The sequence below is a fragment of the Drosophila kikkawai genome, chromosome 2L (assembly GCF_030179895.1).
Source record: "Drosophila kikkawai strain 14028-0561.14 chromosome 2L, DkikHiC1v2, whole genome shotgun sequence".
NCBI classification, from domain to species: domain Eukaryota; kingdom Metazoa; phylum Arthropoda; class Insecta; order Diptera; family Drosophilidae; genus Drosophila; species Drosophila kikkawai.
Window position 1 is genome coordinate 21,120,351 of NC_091728.1, and position 21,951 is coordinate 21,142,301.

Below are 21,951 nucleotides of genomic sequence, written 5' to 3' on the forward strand. Positions count from 1 at the left end.
CTAAACGAAAGGAAAATAACTGAACATAGTTTAATTCTTTATAAAAAAATATATCTGATTTAAACTTAATTTGCTTAAAAAAATACTAGTAATAAATTACTTGCCACAGAAATATTTACTCATCTCCTCCAGCTTCTCCAAACACACACTTTCCTTTCGTTGTATTTAAAGTTAGACGGAAAACTCATTTGAAAAGTAAGTAAAACCGAGGGAAAACACACCAAGCAAAAAAAACTTTGACAATAGAATTTTCTGGGACGAACATAGGGGTTCTAGAGGGGGCTTAAAGCGGTTGATTTTAGGGGGTTAGGGGGATTCACCCACAAGGCGAACAAGACGTTTATGATGACGACAACAATTTTTTCGCTTTCCATTTGACAATGATGATGATGATGATGAAAACTTGCAGTGCAGTCACATGCAGAAAAATGCACTCAAAAAAAAATAACACGCACACACTCAAACGTGAAAGGAATTGTTCTTGAAACAGGACCCAATGGCGCGAGAGGGGAGATATAATGCAAGCCAGGACACAAACTGCAAGCTGCATTTTAGACAAGAGGACGAAAGATGTGTGCGTTCAAGTGTGTGCTGTTACAGTACAGTCATCGAACGATATGAAGAACAGAAGAAAACTATAGGTATTTAAAATATATAATCGAAATTTTAATAAGTTTAAAAATAATGTTAAAGATTTGTTTTACAAAAATAAATAAGAAGAAACAATTCTTCAGTATAAAATGTATTTTTAAATAATAAAATAGGTAATAAATATGTAATATTTTTATATGCAATATACTATACAATAAAAACACATAATAATTATAATCAAATAAATTAATTTAAAATTATTATCAATATAAAATATTACAAATAAAAATTAATAAAAACTCAGCAATATGAAATGTATTTTTATATACAATAAAAACACATTATCTAAACAATTTTGTATACAAATAAATAAATTTAAAATTGTTAGAAATATAAATTAGTAAACAAATTCTTCAATATAATATTAATATGTATTTTTTTATATTTATTTATAATAAAAACACATTATTTTAATGTATAATACCAAACAAATTAATTTAAAATTATTAAAAATATAAATTAATATAAACTCTTCAATGAAAAATATATATTTATATACAAAAAACCACAATATTTTAACATTTTCTTAAATATTCTGTTAAAATTCTCTTGAAATTGTATTATAATTAAGTTGGAAAGTGTCTCAACCCTTCAGAGAGCTCAATTTTTATGCAGAGTGCACTGTCTACGGTGAAGTGAAATAAAAAACTCATCACTGGAGTGGCAATAATGCTTCTTGAAAGGTTTTTTTTTCTTTTTTATTGAAACCGCAACCAATAAAGCGACGCTGTTAAAATCGCGTGTGCCTTATCTGGCAAGAGCGCGGTTTTGGCCGCGTTTCGTGAGCGTCTTTAATTGGAACCGAGCTTAAAGTCTCCTTGGTTTGCTCGGCTTGCGGTCACTCTTTCTCCCTAATCACTAACTAAACAATTAATCAACCGAAAACCAAAGTTTCGTTTCACTAGGTGGGTGGAATGTTGGAAAATTTCACGCCCAAGAAAGTGACATTTTCGAGGTGAACGTCAACACGACGGGGCGATGCTGCAAAAACAGCGGCGAGCTCAACGCTTTTCCAGTTGATTAATGAGCTGTGATGCTGGGAGACTTGCTACCAGTGGGAAAACGGAGGAGGAAAAGCGGGGGAAGGCAGTGCAACAACACCCAGTAACCGAAGCAGTAAGTTAAGCAGTTTTAAAAAGGGAAATGTCAGCTGAAGGATTTGTTACTGGTGACTGGGGAAATGAGCGGCTTGATTACGTGAGCTCAGCTGAGCTGGGAAATGGGACAGGGAGCAGGAAAAGCGCATCCACAGGATTTGCTTTAAGGGGAGATAGTAACGGATGAAGAACACCAAGGGATCTGGACTAATGGAAACGGTTTAAGGTGACGTGCGGAGATCAAAATTAAAGATGATTTATGCCCGTTTGTTGAAGGGCCTAAAGATATTTGGGAAATATTATTACTTAATGAATATATAGGTAATGAAAATTCATAGATTTCGATCGAAGGTGGCAATGAACATAGCGCCTACAAATAATCATTCATAGTTTGTTCAGTTACAAGTTTTTGTTGATATTAAAAACGGAATGGAGAATACACAGGCTCAGCCCGATTGGGCCATCAAGTTATCCAAGGCCTTCATCGTGCCACAACGCTGGATCCTAGCCATTATGGGTTTCTTTGCCATTGTGAATGCCTACACCATGCGCGTCTGCCTCTCCCAGGCCATCACGGTGCTTGTAATCCCGAGAAACTATACGGATACGCCCAAGGAAGGTTTGTGCGAAGCTGACGATCCCTCCGGTGGGCCTCCGAAAAGCTCTTCCGGCACTTATGATTGGACTCAGGAGAGACAGGGCCTCATTCTGGCCTCCTTCTACATTGGCTACCTCATTACTCATGTGCCAGGCGGCATTCTGGCGGACAAGTTTGGCGGAAAGTGGACACTTAGCCTGGGCATACTTGCCACAGCAATATTCACGTTGATAACACCGGTGACCATCGTTTATACCGAGGACATTGGCCTCATCGTACTTCGTGTGCTAATGGGACTGGGTGAGGGCACAACTTTTCCGGCGCTCAGCTGCCTGCTGTCTGCCTGGGTGCCGAAGAGAGAGCGCGGCATGCTGGGCGCCCTGGTGCTTGGAGGCGGACAGGTGGGCAGCATTTTGGGCAACTATCTATCTGGCCTACTTCTGCACCATTTCGATTGGCCGTGGCTGTTCTACTTCTTCGGCGCACTGGCCATTCTCTGGTTTCTGATCTTCACGGCACTGTGCTACAGCAGCCCCGGCACACATCCGTTTATCAAGGCGAAGGAGCGGGACTACCTGCAGGGGGAGATTCCTCCGAAAAGCAAGGATATGCCGGGTACGCCCTGGAAGGCGATATTCACCAGCGTACCCATGTGGTCGCTGATCAGTGCCCAGATCGGTCACGACTGGGGCTTCTACATCATGGTGTCCTGCCTGCCCAAGTACATGGCCGACGTCATGCGCTTCTCGATCAAGAACAACGGTCTGTACTCCTCCCTGCCCTACATGATGATGTGGATCATTTCGTTGACCAGCGGCGTGGTGGCGGATTTAATGATTAATCGCAACTGCATGAGCATCACCAACACGCGCAAGATCATGACGGGCTTCGCGGCCTATTGTCCGGCCGTACTCATGGTTGGGGCCTCCTATGCTGGCTGCAATCGCATCCTGGTCGTGGCTCTCTTCACCCTCTGCATGGGTACGATGGGCACCTACTATGCCGGAATGAAGCTCACCCCGCTGGACATGAGTCCCAACTACGCTGGCGTTCTGATGGCCATAAGCAACGGCATCGGCTCCCTTACGGGCGTGATCACTCCCTACCTGGTCGGAGTAATGACGCCGAACACAACTATGATGGAGTGGCGCCTGGTCTTCTGGGTCGCCTTTGTCGTACTGGTCGTCACGGCTATAGTCTACTGCATCTGGGCCTCTGGCGAAATACAGCCCTTCAACGATGGTACCAACTCGAATAAAAAGAAGACTGAGGAACCACCGAAGTAGTTGTAAATCTAGCCGTGGTAAAAACAAAAAGAAACAAATAGTATAAGCTAAATTTGTTTGTAGGCGTCGCTTAAAGACCAACACACACATGATTTGTTTTGAGAATCTCAAATAAAATCCCTTGTAATTTGTGTATTCTTATTCAAGAAACTTTTATTTTTAAAAGCAAGCAAGGCTTGCAGAGCCATCAATCACACATCAGAGATATCGGCTAGAACACTTCAATCCGATGGCAAGCTAATCAAGCCAGGAAATTCAGTTTTTCCCCAAAATGTGCCAAGTGCGTGTGGCTTTTCCCTTTTCCCCAACGTACATGTTGCTAAACTAAGCTGCTCTCGAGTGAAATGATAACCGAATGATACCGAAATCGTAGGCTGGGGGCAGAAAATGGCATAAATTAAGTTACAAATCAACTCGCAATCAAAACTGCAGTGGAGTCACTGGCGAAATAACAACATTTTGCAACGATTTACCATTCCCATTGGGTTTGCAATTGCGATTCGATTGAAATTTAATTTTGATACATATTTTCTAGCTGCATTTTCTGCTCGAGTTTTTCCCCAACGACCTCGGGCCATGCCCGCTTTTCGCGCCAATTGCATTTTCCTACCATTTGCTGGATTTTCTTTTGTTTTTTTCGCAGAATGTCTGTATATTTCGCTGCAATTTTCGTGGCTGTATGAGATTGAAATGTAATCAAAAATTGCTAAATCTGCGAAAACTGAACTGAAAGTGCGTCCTGTGGGTTTTCCTCGTGCATTCTTGAATTTCTTTTCTGGGTTCAACGAAAGTGTGCCAAGTGCATGTGATGGGCTAACAAATTAATCTGAGAGATGTTCTGGCCTCGGGTTTGATTAGATTTGTGAAAGTGAAACAGGGAAATGAGTGGCCTAGATTGGGATATACGTACATGAGGGGGTTTTATTTTGTAATATTTATGGTAGAGAATAATTTTGAATTGATATAAAAGAATTCCAAAGATTTCAATTTAAGATACCGGCAGCTAGTTATAAAAATCTACATAAATTATTCCAAATATAAAAGTGAATTTCTCACCATACACCGACAATCGAAGATGAACATTTATCGAAGGCAGCTCTCGTGCAACGGTTAATTTAAGCCACTGTTTAGGGGATTCCCTGGCAAATGGAGTACGAAATTAATTAAAGCAAACTGAATCATGACACGAACACGTAGTAAAATGCATCAACACACACGCTTAGATGTCTGCATGTGGGTTAGTGGGTTTTAGGAGAGGTACGAAAAGCCCCCTAGTTTTTGGACCCGAAAAGCGAACCCAGCTGCATACTAATAAGCTGCCACGAGGACCCACGTGTTTGTGTGCGTGTGTGCTGCCCATCCTTGACGATTGCTCAGCCTTCCGTTCCCTTGGTCAGCCACGTGCCACGCCCACAATGTGGACAGGGGGGAAAGCTGTCAAGCTGACGTCGGTACAAGCATTATGACGGCATTTACACATCAGCTTCAGCCTCTCGGCTTGGCCAGGATACGAGGATTAGAAGGAGCACACCAAGGACCAGGGCCTAGGCGCAAGGACTCAGGTCTCAGGACTCCTGAGAGCCTGAGCCTATAAGCCGACTCTAAAAGCCTTTCGGGTCACTTGGGTGCTCTGCAAAAAATTAATACAAACATGACAAATGGAACACTAAATAAAAAAAATATATATTTATATAAATAAACAAACAAGAAAAAGAGAATGAATGATAAATACAAAATGGAAGATTGTAATAACTGACTAAAAAAATATTACTAAAAACCATAATAAAATCATTTTAAGAGTAAGGAAGACATCTAAATTTGTAAACTTTGAATACCATTGTTAATATTAATGCCAGAATCCTTGGATTCTTAAAAATATGTTATTTCAAGTTCTCAAAAATATTTAATATTTAAAATGAAGGTTAATAAATTCAAAAACTCTTATCTACTTGCCACTCCATTCCACAGTGCACGCACATGAACTCACTGACTGAACTGACCCTACTCCAAATAACATTCCTGTGGAAGCCTTAAAATGCTTTCGTGTCGACTATGCAAATAAATCCAAGTCGTGGCCAAAAACTCAATTTCGGGCAGCCAGTGCAGCAGGACAGCAGCTGCTGCTGCTCCAGGATTCCAACCCCAACCCGAACCCAAACCCAAGCCCAAATAAACCCCCCTAGAACAGTTGGGTTGTGTGAATCCCCCGCCAAGCAGAACATATGGCGACAAACAGCGGGCAACGTTTTCTATTTGTTTGCTTGCAAAACGGAACAGAGAGGCAAGCCGAAGCCCCCCAACGCCAAGGACAAAGGATGCGAAGGACGAAGGCTGCGGAGCATGCACTAGACCCATTTCGTGGATGCTTTTGAATGGCACTACGGCACCATGGCAGTATGGCAGTGCGGTATGCAGTATGGGGAACGGGAAGCGGGCCAGGCCAGTAGTACATGAGCTGAATTGCACTTGGCCAGAAACAAAATCCAAGCCATGAAAATAGCACTTTAGAAGGCAAGACGAAAATGGAGATACGCTTGAACAAAACTGAATGAAATTCCTTCTAAGTGGAGGCTGGAAAAAAATGTTCTAAATAAGTTAGTAGAAATTATAAATGGCTAGGCCAACAAGAGAGGTTTAAGTGAAGGTAAGGTCTTTCATAAATAGATTTTAATTTAAATATAAACCATTTAATTCATCAGCTAACTACCCCTATAACCATCAAAACAAATGCTGATAGACACGATTTTCCCCAGGTTAATCGTCTTTCCCAAACTTAAAGAGACATCAAAGTTGATAGCTGCCTGCCAAAGAGCAGCCGAAAATATACTCCACTTCGTCCAGGATCTGTCAGAACTCAATCCCCTTGATAAAGTCATCATACCCTTGTCCGACAAGGCCACAAAAACTAACGCACACTACGTGAGGAAGCTGCGATTCTGAATTTCTAAGAGCTTGGGGGTGATTATTTTCTACCGAAAAAAAGGGGTAAAAATTTCGCCCCCAAAAATCTCTTGCTCTGCTGTTTTTTTTTTTCGTAGCTTCCGGAATATTTTCTGGAAATTCGTTTTTCTACACCCTGCACACACTTTCCTGCATTGGGATAGGTCCCGGGTATTAAAGGGGATGCCAGTCTCTGGTTGCGCGCCCTAAATGGATTTAGCTTGTTTCTCTCGCTGTTGTCCTTGCTGGTTTATTTTTCGCAACTGAAAATGGGATATGTGTTCATTTGCATGGACCACATGTGTCCCTGGAAAATGCAATAAAAAGCGCCCGCCAAAACCAATGTTAATTCGCAAATTCAATTGTCAAATCATTGGCAGATGGCACATAAAATTTAATTCTCTTAATGCCGCAGCTGACAATGAAGAACCGAGCCTGATGATGAATCAGAGCCGCATAAAGTACGACCTGTCACGTCCCATTACAATATATACATATTTGATTTAAGGTGTCTGAACGAAGGCAGAATACCATCGGAATGGCCTGCAAGTGGCCGCAAGCACGAACGGTGCACTGGAAAAAAGGGGGATTAGTATCTACCTGGAGGGAATTTATTTATTTAATTATGTTTTCATTAAAAGGGGTTAGTTTTTACTATTAAGCCCTTGAATAGGGTTTGTTTTTAGAGGAAAGTGATGAGAGTTATGACAGCCTTTTAGTTTTCACCTTTAAAATTAGTATTTTAACCATATATTTCTCCTAGTGAGAGTGAAGAACCGGAAAGCCGGACGGATATTTCTGGTCTGGTCGCATTTCTGGTCCGTCGCATAGTGTTGGCAACATTTTGCGGTCACTTGATGGACAGTCTATGCACATTTGGTGCCACTACTAGAGAGTGCCCGCAATGAGTGATGGCAGTGTAGGGTTAAGTGGGTGGTTGCCAAAGTGGGGAAAAAGGTGGCGAAAATGGCCGCAAGTTCGTCAACAGGGGCAAATATTTGCAGATATCCAATCGATGTCGCCCGTTGGTTGCATGTTGCTGCTGCTGCTGCTGCCGCCTTCCCTGTGTAAGTTGGGTGTTGATTGTTGATTGTTGGTCCAGTGACCAAAAGCCAACAATTGGTCACGATCACTTTGGCTTTATTGTTTTCGTTTCTATTTTTTCGGGACCCCTACCTCCATCTGTTTTTATTTGTTTCTCTTCTTTCCGGACAACGTTGCTCCTTTGTTTTCGCACTTGCGGCCGTTCGTGTTGCCGATTTGACGTGACTAATGGGTCGTTAGGCATATGTCCACTCGGCTTCAGGAACAAACAGGTGAACGGAGGGCACCAGGGAGCCGAGTCACGCCCGGACTGGGTCTTCTTTTCCTTCTTTCTCGCTCTCTTAACAAGTTACAAATTGCGTGGCTCGCTTGGCTGCCAGTACGCCTGCCAGCCAAGTGGCAATGGAGCAAGACTCGAGTTGATTACAATGCGAACCTTGAGGGAGGTCAAGGATGAAGGAAAAGGATCCATAAAATGCTACAATTTAGTGTTTACAGCGTTCACGCTACGTAAAGGGCATAGTTGGAGAAGTAGGAGTCTCGTAAAAACGAGGCTCAAACAAGGCTTGAAAATAAAACCTTAAAGTGAAAGTGAAACCATATCTTCAAAAGGCATTCATTCATTTCTAAATGAGATATTTAACTACCTGAAATTGCTTTTAAATATTTACTAAAATACCCAGAGAAATGTAAAGAATATTTTAAAACCTCCTATTTTAAGCTTACCCTTTCCATTTGTCACCTGCTATTATTTAGGCATTCCCCGAATTGCAATCTCGAAAATGTCACTGCCAGAATACTCACTCACCTGCAAAGAGATGCAAAAAATGCGATAAGAATTAGTCAAATATTCGGCATAAATCACTCTTGAAATAACAAACAAATAGCAAACAGCATTCCGATCGAGGGGGGACATAATCAACAGCGATATCCATCACCATTAGCATCACCTTTGTCATTTCCATATGCCCCGGCCGAGAGATTGGCTCTGAAAATTTGGCATCTGTCCCGTAGCTTGCCCCTATCTTTCGCATTCGGTCTTGGGCATTTGCATATGACATCATCAAAGTGGCAAACAGCAGCCAAAGTTTTGTGCAAAAGCACACAGAGACGCGCCAGCGGAATGCAAAAACCAACAAGAGCGCAGCCAGAGCAAAAATCTTGTAGCAGCCACCACCGCCTGTCAAATGATTTGCAACTTTGTGCAAATTCATTTGCCAGTCTCTTCCCCGGCATTTTCCCCCCTGCCTTTGGCAATTATTAGTTGGCAGTTCGCCGTCTGTCTGCCAGCCACAAACCGAACTCGAGCCACGTAGAGCTGAGATTTTCCACCACAAGACGATGCATTACACAGGGAGATACTATGGTTACTAACAAAAATAAAGTGAGATTTTAATATCTATTCTTGGATTTTATTAAAATATTTTTAAATATTCAAATCAAATATTTTAATTGGGATTTATAAAAGCATCTTTATCACTTCTACAGACTCATTTCCTATATTCATATTCAATTATGTGTCTTCAGATTTAATCAAAATTTAACTAAAAACTTTATATTATTGGAAATATTATTTAGAAGCTTCTCTTGATTTTCCTATATTTTTTTTCGAGTGCATTAAGTGAAGACTGAGACTACAGGCTATGAAGTGCGGACTGGCAGACTGTTGCAACTGCCCTGCGGTGGACACGAAGGCCACGACTAAGTGATACAAAAAATTGGGAAGCAACAAATTAATACTCTCTCTGAAAAATATGAATTGATTAAAAAATCTTATTTAATTATTTAAAGAATTTTCCCATATCATAACAGACTTAAGTTAAGCACTTAAAAATATTAAAAGCTTTATCCAAAAAATCCCTAACTATTTGAAAATAAAAATCATATAAAAGGCTTTTTATTAATTTATTAAAAATTCATAATAAGAAGTAAAATCCCCAACTACCAATGCTTTCTTAATTTTAAAATAATTCCAATAAGAGTATTAAAATCAATTTTGATGACTCTCAAATTTGTTTGCCATCGAATCCGAGAATCCAATTTGCCTCCTCCCATTTCTGGTTGATTTGCCGGCGATTTGGACGTTGATGAAGTGATTAACCAAGCCCCAGCAAGCATTTGGCTTTTTGATAGCGTTTAGTTTATGAGTCGACCTCGAGGGTCTTCTCTCCGCTCAATGTTCCAGCTATTTGCAATCTGCGATTTGTGGTCAATGAAGCGCACAGCGATGAACAGCAGGTGTAGAGCACCGCAGGTAAGATGGCCAGGCAGGGGGTGGCATGGGTTAACAACAATGGTAGCTGGTCAGATATGGTTGTGGATGCAGTAGAGTATGGAGTATGCAAATTATGGTTGCTTTAATGGGCGATGAAAGACCGCTTGATTTATTGGCAGCACTTCTAGGAACTACCACAACTTGCGGCCAAGTGTAATGGGAGGTAAAGGTTTCTATTTTATGATTTTGATATTGAATAATAGATTAAATGAATAAAAATTAATTAATTGATTTATAGGATGTATAAAATAAATAAAATAAAAGCTTGTAATATCATTTCTTCATTTATTTCTTAGAAAAACATTTAATTTGTTCTACACAACTCTGCATTTGTTAACATAAACAATAAATATTCATACTAATATTCAAATTACACAATATAATTTATGTTTCATTAAAAATCAAAAAAAAAATTTGATAAAATTTATAGACTTGCACAACACACTGGCGAGTCTTCCTTTGCCGGCGTTTAATTATTTTTGGAAAACCTTGACTTTGTTGCCTTGATTAGCTTCTCCGCCAAAAATAAAACTTAAGAAATCAGTGACATAAATTCACATTGGATTAGCTGGAAAGCTGGAAATAAGCTTTTAAAAAATACTCAAATGTTCTGCTTTATGGGGTCTCGAAAATCACACTAGCAAGCCCCTTTAAATCGAGTTGATTTTTATTGAAAAGCGAAAGTGTTAAGGTGTCAGTCAGTCAGTCAGTTGAAGGCCCCACCCAGAGCTCCGGTATAAAACACCTTAGGGTTCGTGGGTCTCGTTTTTAAAACCTCACGAGTGCATTGTTCCCAATCGGAATCCAATAAAATTGAAATAAAATTGTGTAATAAAAGGAAATCGCTTATAAATGCCCAAACGAAATGCCGAAATGAAATATTGATGAAACGCACTGGGGCTTTGTCCGCATGTCAATTGAACAAACCGAGGAGACCGAACTTGAATCTCGTTCCTCATGCATAATGCAAGCCGAGTGCAACCGGAGACATTGGAAATTTCTAACAATTTACCACAGACACAAAAAAATACACAGAGAAATGGTAGAGAAGAAATTAATCATATGGGAGAGGAGGCATCAGGGGGTCCGGCTACTGGTCTTTCAATATGCCAATCGAATCAATTAGACGATTTATTGACAACGTCCAACTGGCATTGGCATTCAATTTGCCGTCTTTCGCTGCCAACAATTTCGAATGTCATAAATTGTGACGACGCGCCTGCAAAAGAGATTTACGTTGTGTCAAACAATTGCGGCACAATGGGTTAATGTTTTGGCCGCAAATTGGGGACCCAGACCAGAAATTGAGTCATCATCATTATCATCTTCGTATCGCCGGCCGCAGACATTAATTAAAACGCATTCAAATGCAGATTGTTGTCAACCTGCCAGCTGCCATAAAAACGGAGAGACCCCCCATTATGAATTTTTAGCTGCATTATTCAGCATTCGAAATTCCATATTCCATGCGACTTTGAGTGCATTGGATTCCATTGGATTGTCGCGCGGCCCCAAAAATATGCTCATTGATTTAGCTGTCAAAAAATGCATGACAATTTTTTGGTTCCCATAAGTTTCGGTTATTTTTCATGTGCCACTCACAGGCGACTTTTGTAATGCCAAATGAGTTGGGCTCCAACAGTGGTCACAAATCGCCTTTGAATCAATTTTATTGTGAATTTATAGAGTGATAAGTATTTGGTATTTAAACCCATTAATTTTAACTACAAAAATCTTCTTAGCTTTGACTTTAAAATATATCATCTTTTACCTTGGGAAATCTTATTATTTTTGGCCAATTTTAAAGCCTTTCAAATTCCACTTCCACTGTTCAACCAACCAAAATTGTGTGACACTCGCGAGTGTGACACAAACACACACCTCAAGCACACACTCTTAGGCTGGGTGTGTTCTCGTTCAACAGAGTTTTTCCCTTGGCTCTCTAATCGCGGCTCTTATACTTTATACATGTGTGTAATGGGTTTGCAATTTGCAGCGACTTTTTGACACACATACCAGGCACACCACCACTCACACCACCACTCACACACAGATACTCAGGCAGAATGGGGGTTCCTGGAGTGGCATGACTGACTCAAGAGATTTATGTTAAATTTTTAATGACCAGCCGGGCAATGCATCAACTTCAATATACTTAGACTCCAAAATGAAGACATTTGCCAGGCCACCTTTGACCTTTGTTGCCTCGATTTACGACAGGAGAGATTAAAGAGCACCTGAAGATACGGATACACAGGTACAGGTGGGACAATGCGGCGCAGCAGGTGTCAGTGAGGTGGTTCCAGATCATCAAAAACCAAATTTTATTCCCCTCTTTTGGGTATGGTTTGATTTATTTGCTGGCCTTTGATGAATTAGAATGCACAACTCACACAGGCATAAATGGGGCTTAGATACATTTGTATCTTTTGGGCAGCAAAAGTACAGTCGAACCTCTGATTTGGAATTTGAAAAGCCATTTGTTTTGTGAGAAATTGATTACAAAGTTAGGTAATAAAATATAGTAGAAAAATCCTTAAAATATATAGATATACATAATGATTTTATATACATTTTTCAAAGAATACCTAGTAAATTTAAGTGGTTTTTTCAGGATAACATTTTTTAATAGATTTGATAGTTAAATAAAAGTATTTTAATAATTCCAAAAAATTTATCAAATCAGTTTAAAATTCATTAAAATTCGCTTGAGAGAAGTCACACTGTTTTCCCATCCATTTCTTCTTTTATTTTTGGCTTAGTTTCTGTTGATAGGTTTTTCAGCTGTGAGTGCTTTAGTTTTCTGTTTACAGTTCAATAGTTCAGTTCAGTTACAGTTTTTTTTTCTATTTATTTTCTTTATTTTGTTGGCGCTTTGAATAACCGGCATGACCGTGACTCTTTTTCTCTCTGCATTTTAACCCCTACCCATGAGCGGGCCGACACGACTTTCAATTTGTCTTTTGCGGCTTGCTTTTTTGTAGAGGGGAAAGGGGGCGGTAAAGCGGGGGTTAGGTGGAGGCGGAAATTGTAGGGCAGGCATTTCGCAATGGACCTGCAAACAAATGCGTCAACAAAAATATTTTCGTTTGCCGGTCATGATTTATCGTCAACGCGACTCTTTGACAAGCGTGTTATTTTCAGCCGCCTGCAGTTGTTTCCGTTGCTATTTTGTCACTCGCAAGTGTTGCGTGAAATAAAATCTAATTTCCCATTTGGGCGGGGTTTTTCTGGTGGATATTAGGTTACCAGAACTACATGAGGTTTTCCGCTCGATTTATAGGTACGAATTTTGAAGGATATATATGGGTTTGGGTGGAAAAGGAGTGGCCTTGACACCGTGAAAATTATGGTAACACTTTACATTGAGATTTATGATAATAGTACTTATGGTAAGCTTAGCTTTGATTCATTGAAAACATTTAGGGTTGATTAGTTTAGGTCATAAATTGTAAGGCTAATGAATTTCCATTAGGTTTTATGAGGGCAGTATTCAATCGAATTGCCTATTTAAAATATCTAAATGATTTGACCCTCTCGTAAAAATTAAATGCAATCAATGAAGCAATAACATAAATCAAAGACTTTTAGAGAAAACAAGGGAATGAATTAGTTAAGTGATTTTAAATTGTATTAATTTCTATAATTATATTAGCTTTTAAATTGTCATCAGTATCCCTTAGCTAACTCCTCAGTCTTTTTCATAAGGATATTCAAAATTTAAATAAAATATTTCCTATAATAAATTCTTACATAATCCTCAAAGATAAACTCCTTTGACTCCAAACCCAACCCCAACATTTCACAAAATTCACCACTTCAATAAAGTTATTCTCTGACACACCGATTTGGGTCAAACTTGTAAAGTTATATGGCAAGTGCAGCTGGCATAACTCCATCCACACAGACGATTGACATTAACCATAAACCAAATGTCTCTCTCTTGTATCCCACCAAGAACATTTAAGTTTTCCCCGTCACGTAATAAAATATTTATGCCTTTGTTTGCAGCTTGAATCATGCCAAACGTGATCGCAGATCGTAATAGAGTTCTAACTGTACTGCGAACGCACCAAGACGCACCACCTTGACCCCAAACCAAAGCCCATGGGCTAAGCCGGCGGATCAGCCTTGCATTTCAATGAATTACAATGAATTCTTCGTCAAGCTCATCATCATCGAAATCAATCACAAAGTCGGCATCTCATCACATGTGTCTTCGGTTAGTTACTAAAATGTACACACACACACGGGGAAAGAGATGGGTAGATACGCCCAGAGAGAGATGGGTAGACGGACGAGTGCTGTGAATGATTTCGGTTTCGTGGAGCAAACAAAGCGAACTGCGAATGCATTCAACAGATACAAAGATACAAAGATACATATCATTCTGCCACTGACAAACCGCTTTCTGTCAGATTAACTAACAAACTGCTCTCGACGCTCCCTAAATTTCCCCCTCATTCTGGCCCTTTTCTATGCAGGCACACAGTTGAGGTCGCAAGACTAGGAGTCTTTTGAATATCTACAGAAAATATAATATATAATTTTATTTAAAAAAAAACACTCTTTAAGGCCCCATAACATTTATAAATATTTTAAATTTATTAATAACTCTCATTGTAATTAAAATAACTACTTATATTTCACCCCCCACTGTTTGTATATTTGGTATGATTTATAAAGTGACGAAGCCGCTAACAGATTTTGCGGCTTTCCAAGAATTTCCACAGCAGCATGTGTGGCACAAAAGAAACATTTAAAGAGAAAGATAGAGGGGGTTTAGGGGAACAGAATGGAGGCCCTGCTCATGTGTAATCTTAACAGAGTAATAAAATAAAGTCATTGAAACTCCCCGCTCCACATAACCCACACCCAAGTGAACCACGCAAAAAAGACGACAGAAACATTGCCAATTAGTTGCGAGAATTTATATTGCTTTTTTCGGTTCCCGAAGAGAGAGGGAAAATAATTTCTTGAAATTTATATTAGAAGCTGCTATAAATTATGGGTAGCACAGCAGCAGCAGCAACCGAAGCACAAGTCAAGACCCCGCGAAGGCTTAAAAAGTCGCCCAAAAAAACACCGAAACAAAAATAAAAATCGCTGGAAAACAACAAGCGAGTGCCAAAGCAATCTGGAGACAATAAGCTCAAAGTTGTGCAATGGAAAATGTCCAAGGAAGGCAGCGCCGAATGAATGGAAACTCAACGAGCTAGAGAGCGGCAGTCAAGTATTTTTCTATGGGAAATGCGGAAAATTCTTTCCAATGATATACTCACAGGGGGGGCGAAAGCAACTAATGAATGCCGCTGGCAAGAGAAAAAACAGCAACCGAAACAGGAGAAAAATATAAACATGGAGAAAAAGGAGAGAAGTGGACAGAAATTGCACTGCCAATAGCAGGCCAAAAAGGAAAATGTATGAAATGTGAGTGGAAATTAGCTGCAAAAAGTCATCCACAGCAAACGGCCAGAAGGAAAAATCTAAAAAAAAAAGTAATCAAGAAATTTCTGATACGTCTTCGAGAGAGTAATTACTGAACGAAAAGCATCAACTAAAGGCAGGAAAGGCTGTCAGAAAAAGAAGGAAGGATATTTTGAAAAAGGAATCTTCAGTTTGTGGGAGAAAAAAGTAATAAACAATAGCTGGCTTTCAATTTTAAGGATAACAAATGCCAGCTGGACCTGGTTGTTGGAAAACTTTGCTAGGCCCCTAAAATTTATGGAATGTTTTTTCACATTTTTATTTACTTGTTGATGCTGCACTCCTGTAAATATTGTTGGTTTTGAGACCTGAAATTGTTATGTCAGTTTGCTGCTGATTTTAGGCTGCATATGCACATAATAACTGCTGACAGTCTTTCAACATTTTAACTAGCAAGCGAAAGGGATTTGAATTTCGCAACCATTGCAATTCATTGTAAAAGTAAATATAGTAGTTACTTGTTGAAAAGGTTAACCTGTTTGAGTTGGTTTTCCTTTGAAATAAGTAAACATTTTGTCAAACCAATATTGAAGTTTTAAAATACATTTTGTGAGGAAAAGTTAAGACTACATAAGTCTAGAAAATATATTTTGATTTAATATATATTTTTCTCAGAACAAAATTGCTCACATTTTAGCCATCTATTGACTTTTCTGTCCTACTTTTTAATCATGCTTGACTATAATTATTTTCCTGCCGCCAACCATCTACTTTTGAGTGGTATTCCAATTCCCTGCCTCGTTTTGTCAACGAGCCACCATAATTGTTACCACTCGGGCTCCCGCTGCTTGTGAGCTTCAAGGTCGTTGCAACCGCACAGCGACAACCTTCAGGCCCCCCGGCGCCCCGGCGGGTGGTAAGCGATGAACTCTAGAGCTTGTATATGTGGCTTCTGTTGTCATTCCTTAACCGCCTCTGACATTTCGTCGTACAAAGGCTAAGCTTGCTATGGGGTCTCTTTTTCACTTTTCCGAAGAAAAAAGTGCTAAAATAAAGGAAGGAAGCAACCGAAACAGGAAGAAAAACAAGCCAGTAGGCAGGATAGAAAAATACATTCACAAAAAGCAGACTAAAAGCTTGCTTAGAGCAAAAAAGACCGAAGATGACATGAAGTGCAACAACAGAAGATGGGAAAAACTGGAAAAGCTGGGAGGAAAGTGACAGCATTTGTGTGTATGACAGCTTTTGGAAAGAAAGGAGGTGGTATCCTGATATCCTGGAATGCCTGTCTACGTGCAAATGAGGGATGTGCATTAGAGTTTGGGAAAGTTCCGTAGGAAAACCATTCAAGGTCTTAGCAACTCAGTCAGCAACCTTCAACTACAGTTACGCCCAAAAAAAATAAAAAACTGAACCAATTGCTTGGTAAATGGCCAACAAAAAAATGTATTTGCCCAACACCTGTATCAAGCCCGAAAGGCGTAAGCTACAAGCCAGAAAATAAAAATACAAAAGTTTGTATTTGAATTGGAAATAACTTTTTCCCTGTTTTCGGTTTGCTGCACTCAAACAAACTCGAATGGAACGGAACTGGTTTAAAGGATTACAAGGATTTCATGTTAAGCATTTTTCAACAAACACGCAGAGATGGGATTTGATTCTCTCTGGTGATCTCTTAAATATTTAATTGTATTTGGACAAGTGCGGAAAAGCACTAAACAGATGTGTTTTTGCACTTGGAGTAGATTATTTTGGGAAATGCGGAATTATGACTAAACTAATATTTTATGCCTCAGAATGTTGTTATATTTCTAATCAGGAAATTGCAGGGGCTTTATTCTACCAAAAACAAAGTACAATTTTAATTTCTTGGAACTTTAATTACTTAAGCAAAGGAAGCTGCATTCAAGCTGCCTTTTTTCTGTACTGTAAGGCTCAAATGTTAATTAAAAAGCTCATTCACAACCATGCCGATGAAGAGGTTGTTAATTAACTGGCAAACCAAAAATAAAATATACTTCCAAACCAAAACGAAATGAAACAAGTAGAAAACTTAAAAAAGCTGCCAATTAAATGGAAGGCAAGCCGAGTAAGCAGCAGTGAGTCGGTGGCATGTTAACATGGCTATGTGCTATGGACATCCATTTGGAATGTGGCCGAGCGCTCCCATTTAGCATGTCATTGGGCATTGGGCTTTGGGAGGCGGAAGGACCAACGGAAGGAAGGAAGGAAGGATGTGCTGCCAAGCGGACGGGGGAAAGGTGAAAAGAAACACACATCCTGGCGAGTAGCCGTCGTCATCCGCAGACATGTGTTAATTGTATTGTTCTGAAAACGCCAAGGGAGGAGGGGAAGGGAAATTGGGCGGGGAAAATGGGTCGGAAAAATGGGCAGGACAAGCGCCATGTTATTTTGATGGCTCAGCGCCAATTCACCTGGCGCCCCACCACCTTTCACCTCACCTCGAAAAACTCCCCCTCCGTTTTTTGTTGTTGTTCAACTTTTGTTTTATGTTGTTTTACACACAGCTGCTCGGTGTTGGTGTTGTTTTTGCACCTTGTAATTATTGTTGCTCCTATTAAGCCGGTTGTTTTAGCCGAGTGTTTATTTAGCTGTTAACAATATTTCGAGTGCATTTCACAAACACATTTCGAGCACACACACACAATTGTTAAGGCTTGTTGCTCACTTAATATAAATTTAAATTTTTGATTATAATTTATTATTATTATTATTTTGAATGAGTTTTTACATATTGAACATGGGATTTATGGGGAAAATGTAAAGCTTTGTAAAAGGGTAAACGTTAAGTGGCTTATCTGCACATTAGGATTATAGTTTAATCTTTTTTGTGTAAGCTTTAAAAGTCATATACATTTTAATACAATGAATAGAATTTTAATCAATCTGAAGCTAAAAAGTTGTAGTAAATAAATTAATTTTAACTTGTTCTCTTTCATTATTTTACATCTACTTAGCTACAATCGATAGCTAAAGGACATTAAAGGCCCAAAAGCTCATTTCAACGAAAACTACCTGCCATTTGCCTGCCCTAAAATCCAAATCCTGAACCAATAAAAATAAAAAAAAGAACACTAAAAACAAGGGAAAACATAGCTAGTACGAAAAGTTTAATTTACCCGCCAAAGCCAACCAACATTATTTGCCTTGGGGCTAATTTAATTGGTCCTTTTTTTTAAGGTAATTACATTGAGGGGGGTGGTCCAGTGACCTGAGGGGCCGCGGATCAAAGAAACGCATGAAAATGCAATTAACAGGGACAGAAATGGGTAAAAATAAAATGTGAAACCTCTGTCAACAGACAGCTAAAAGCAAACAAAATGAAATGGCAGTCAAAAAGTGCAAATCGAATGCAACAAATTAATTGTAGTTGCTGTTGGTGTACTTTTTTGTTGACTTTTGTTGGTGTAAATTGTTGTTGTGTTCGCTGGTTTCAATTAGCCAAAAGCCGCAATGGTTGGACGAATGGGGCGAATGGTCAGCGTAAAACTGCAAACTTGGCCAAAAGCAGCTGCTATATCCTTTTGCCCCCCTGCCTTTCGCTCTCCATAGTAGAACCACCCCCCTTTACAAAACCCTCCCCCTTTTTGGCCTTTCCCCCACCGTGTGTAAATATTTGACATGAGCACCAAAACACGAGAGTAAAGCAAAACATATCTGCTTTTGTTGTAAGCCAAAATGCAAACGGCATTAGCCATGGTCAGTGCGTTATAGCGAGGTGTATAGAGGCAGTACAGTGAGAGAAAATGGGTGTTAAAATATTTGGAAACATGAAATCTTTACAGAAGATAAATTTTGTGGAAATAAATTCCCCAAATTCAAGTTAGATATTTTTAATAAATATTTTTATTATGTAAAGATCTTTACTTATCTTTCTAAATATTTTTTTCAATTGCAGTCATTATATTCCAGTGCACTTTAACAGCTATATATCTATATGTTTACCCATGGATTTACTGCGTGACTAACCGCCGTCATGAAAATCAAACGTGAAACCAAAACCCGAAATGCGAATTGGCCCCAAAAATCTGTTGGTCATTTGTGGCCTACAGTTTTGCCATAGAATAAACACACTACGTTCGGTTTATAAAGAGAATCTCTTATCAGGGCCAGCCCCTTGAAACCGCTCCTGTGTCCGGAGTGGAGCAATGTCAGAGCAACAACAATAGCTAATGACATCATAATGAAATCGACGGAGGCCTTATCAGCAAAGTTTGTCCAGAACAATGGGCGCAATGCCGCCGGACTCACCTCATTATCAATGTTTCTGATGAGCGGCGTATTCCTGCTTTTCTCGCGCAGCGCCAGCAGCTCCTTCTGGTGTCGCTGCTGCTTCAAATGGTGCTCGTGCTCGATCTTATTCCACTGCTCGTTGGAGAAACCCTCCTCCGACTCGGAGTCAGAGTCGGAGTCCTCGTTGGAGTAATCCTCCACCCCACCGTCGTTGTTCCTCTGATCAATCTGCAGATTGGCATCTATCAATTGCAGCTTGGGCCTCTCAGTGCGCACCATGGGCTTGATGGTCGTCGTGGTTGAGGTGGTGGTTGTTGTTGTTGTGGAGGCCCTTGTGGTGTGTGGTTTCTTAACAACTTCCTTCTCCTTGTCCTGTTTGAATAGCCAGTCGAAAATATTGCGTTTGCCAGCTGCCTTGTCATGCGGATTGGCCACACTGGGATGCTTATTACTATTGTGATTCTTGTTCAAATCCATGTCCAACTCATCCGTCTGATCGTAGCCATCGTATTCCAGATCTTTCGATTCGATGAGAGGTCGTTTCTGGGTGAACAGCGAGTATCTGGGCATTTGCCGCGCCAGCTCCTCGTCGACGGCATTGGAATTGGCCTCATCGTCGTACTCGTAGTCCTCGTCGTCGTCATCATCCTCATCGCTGTCCTCGTCGGAGCCACTGGTATCCAGTTCCTGCCGCCAGTTGGGGCCGCGGGTGGAACGGGGCTCGGCCCAGGAGGGATATATACCTTCCCTGTCGAAGTAGCGAGTGTGATTCGAGACCAGGCCATGATGACTGGTTGTGAGCGCCTCGGAGGTCACTATATTCCTGGGGGTACTGGTGGCAATGGACAGGCGGTGCTGCTGATGGCGCAGGGAGGGGAAGACCCTCTGCTCCCAGCTCATGTGGTGGCGATTGTGGTGACGCAAGTGGTGCTGCTGCATGGGCAAATGGGGATCGAAGGATTTCGGGGCTCCTCCTGCTGCTCCGATCTCAGGCGGCTGATGATTGCCCTCCAGTTCGGCACGCACGTGCTGCTCGTGCCGCAAATGATGATGGTGCTGCTGATGGGCCTCCAATTGCTGGGCTTCCTGCAGTTGCTGCAATCTCAACTGCTGATGGGGACTGCGGTGACCTGAAGAAGCCGGAGCCGTTGTGGTCATTATGGCTGCTCCTTTTGGAACACTCGAGTTGGCCCCACTTAGGGGCACCAGCAACAGCAGCAGCAGCCCAATCATTTTGGGCAATATTAGCTTTCCCCTCGGGGAACTCATAGCTGTGTTTTTCGCGTTTTTTATTCCGTCGTTTGAGAAAAATTCTCTCTGTTCTTTGTTTTCCGGACTCTCACACGCGTTTATTGTGCACTTTTCTTTGTCGTTTGTCTCGTTTCGCCGTTCCTTTTGTCTGCCCAATTAGCAATAAATTATGCTCATCATATTTTGACACTTGTTGACAATTTAAGATATTCTTTTTTAATATATTTTAAAAGGAATTTTAATTGTTCACTTGAGCGGATATTTAAATGGTAATTATACTTGAATTGTATTTATTATATTTTCTTTTTTATTTGTAGCTTTTTATCTGATATGGAATCACATGCGGGGGATTTTAATGATTTACTAAAATAATTCATTGAGAAATGTTCTGTTTATTTTTTGGGATTTTATATATGTTTTTCTGTGTTGCAGACACAAGTTTTTTTTATTTATGGAGCAATATTGACAGAGATTGTGGTAGAGATTTATTTGTATTATTAAAAAACAATGAGATTACTTAATTTAATTATTTTTTTATAGATTTTTATTTGTTCAGATAACTTGTTATTCTTTTTTTATATTTTTAATCGAAGAAATTTCACATTTATTTTGTTTTAATAACACTTTTGTTTCTTTTTTGTAATTTAATTTTCTTTTACTTTCACACAGTTTACAATTAAATATTTTTTTATTTATGACACAAATATGTTGTTAAGAATTACAATTAGTTTCCTTCACAAACTTTGATTAATTAAAATGAGATTATGATTTTACCAATTTATGGCAACGTTAATCTTCCGCAAAATCCGCGCGACTTTTGACGCGATGCCAAAGGCAAGAAAAACACACCCACAAAAGCCACTCACGCACTTTCGAGTATATATACTCCGATATACTTATATGTATATATATTTCTGGTACACGGCTTGTTGTTTGTGCAGCGGCTTGTTTGTTTTGATTCACTTGGCCAGATGGCGGTATCGCATAGATGGTTTTTTTTTTAGGTAAATGCAAAGATTTGCGGACAATTCCCGACGACTTACAGATAACGACTGACACACGGGATCTCGATGGATTGGATTCTGAGGCAGATGCGCGACCGGTGGAAAATGTTGAGAACGCCGCCAC

The 21,951-nt window shown here is 40.0% G+C and overlaps 3 protein-coding genes across 4 annotated transcripts in view; 1 reads left to right on the plus strand and 2 right to left on the minus strand.

The window, feature by feature from the left end:
* Window positions 1-21,324, minus strand: part of Pvf3 (PDGF- and VEGF-related factor 3) — a 68,770-nt gene extending 47,446 nt beyond the window's left edge. The window contains exon 1 of one of the 2 annotated variants that reach the window (XM_017164160.3): window positions 19,591-21,324. In XM_017164160.3, the coding sequence (XP_017019649.1) occupies window positions 19,591-20,841 (1,251 nt within the window). In that variant the 5' untranslated portion in view covers window positions 20,842-21,324. The remainder of the gene's footprint in view (window positions 1-19,590) is intronic. The other variant, XM_017164162.3, reaches the window with a different exon arrangement.
* The window catches only part of LOC108072835 (zinc finger protein 30 homolog), a 104,415-nt gene that overhangs the window by 36,923 nt on the left and 45,541 nt on the right, over window positions 1-21,951 (minus strand). The window lies entirely within an intron of this gene.
* LOC108072850 (putative inorganic phosphate cotransporter) lies at window positions 2,102-3,773 on the plus strand. The gene has a single exon (XM_017164167.3). The coding sequence runs from the start codon at window positions 2,178-2,180 to the stop codon at window positions 3,630-3,632; it is 1,455 nt and encodes a 484-aa protein (XP_017019656.1). The 5' UTR covers window positions 2,102-2,177; the 3' UTR covers window positions 3,633-3,773.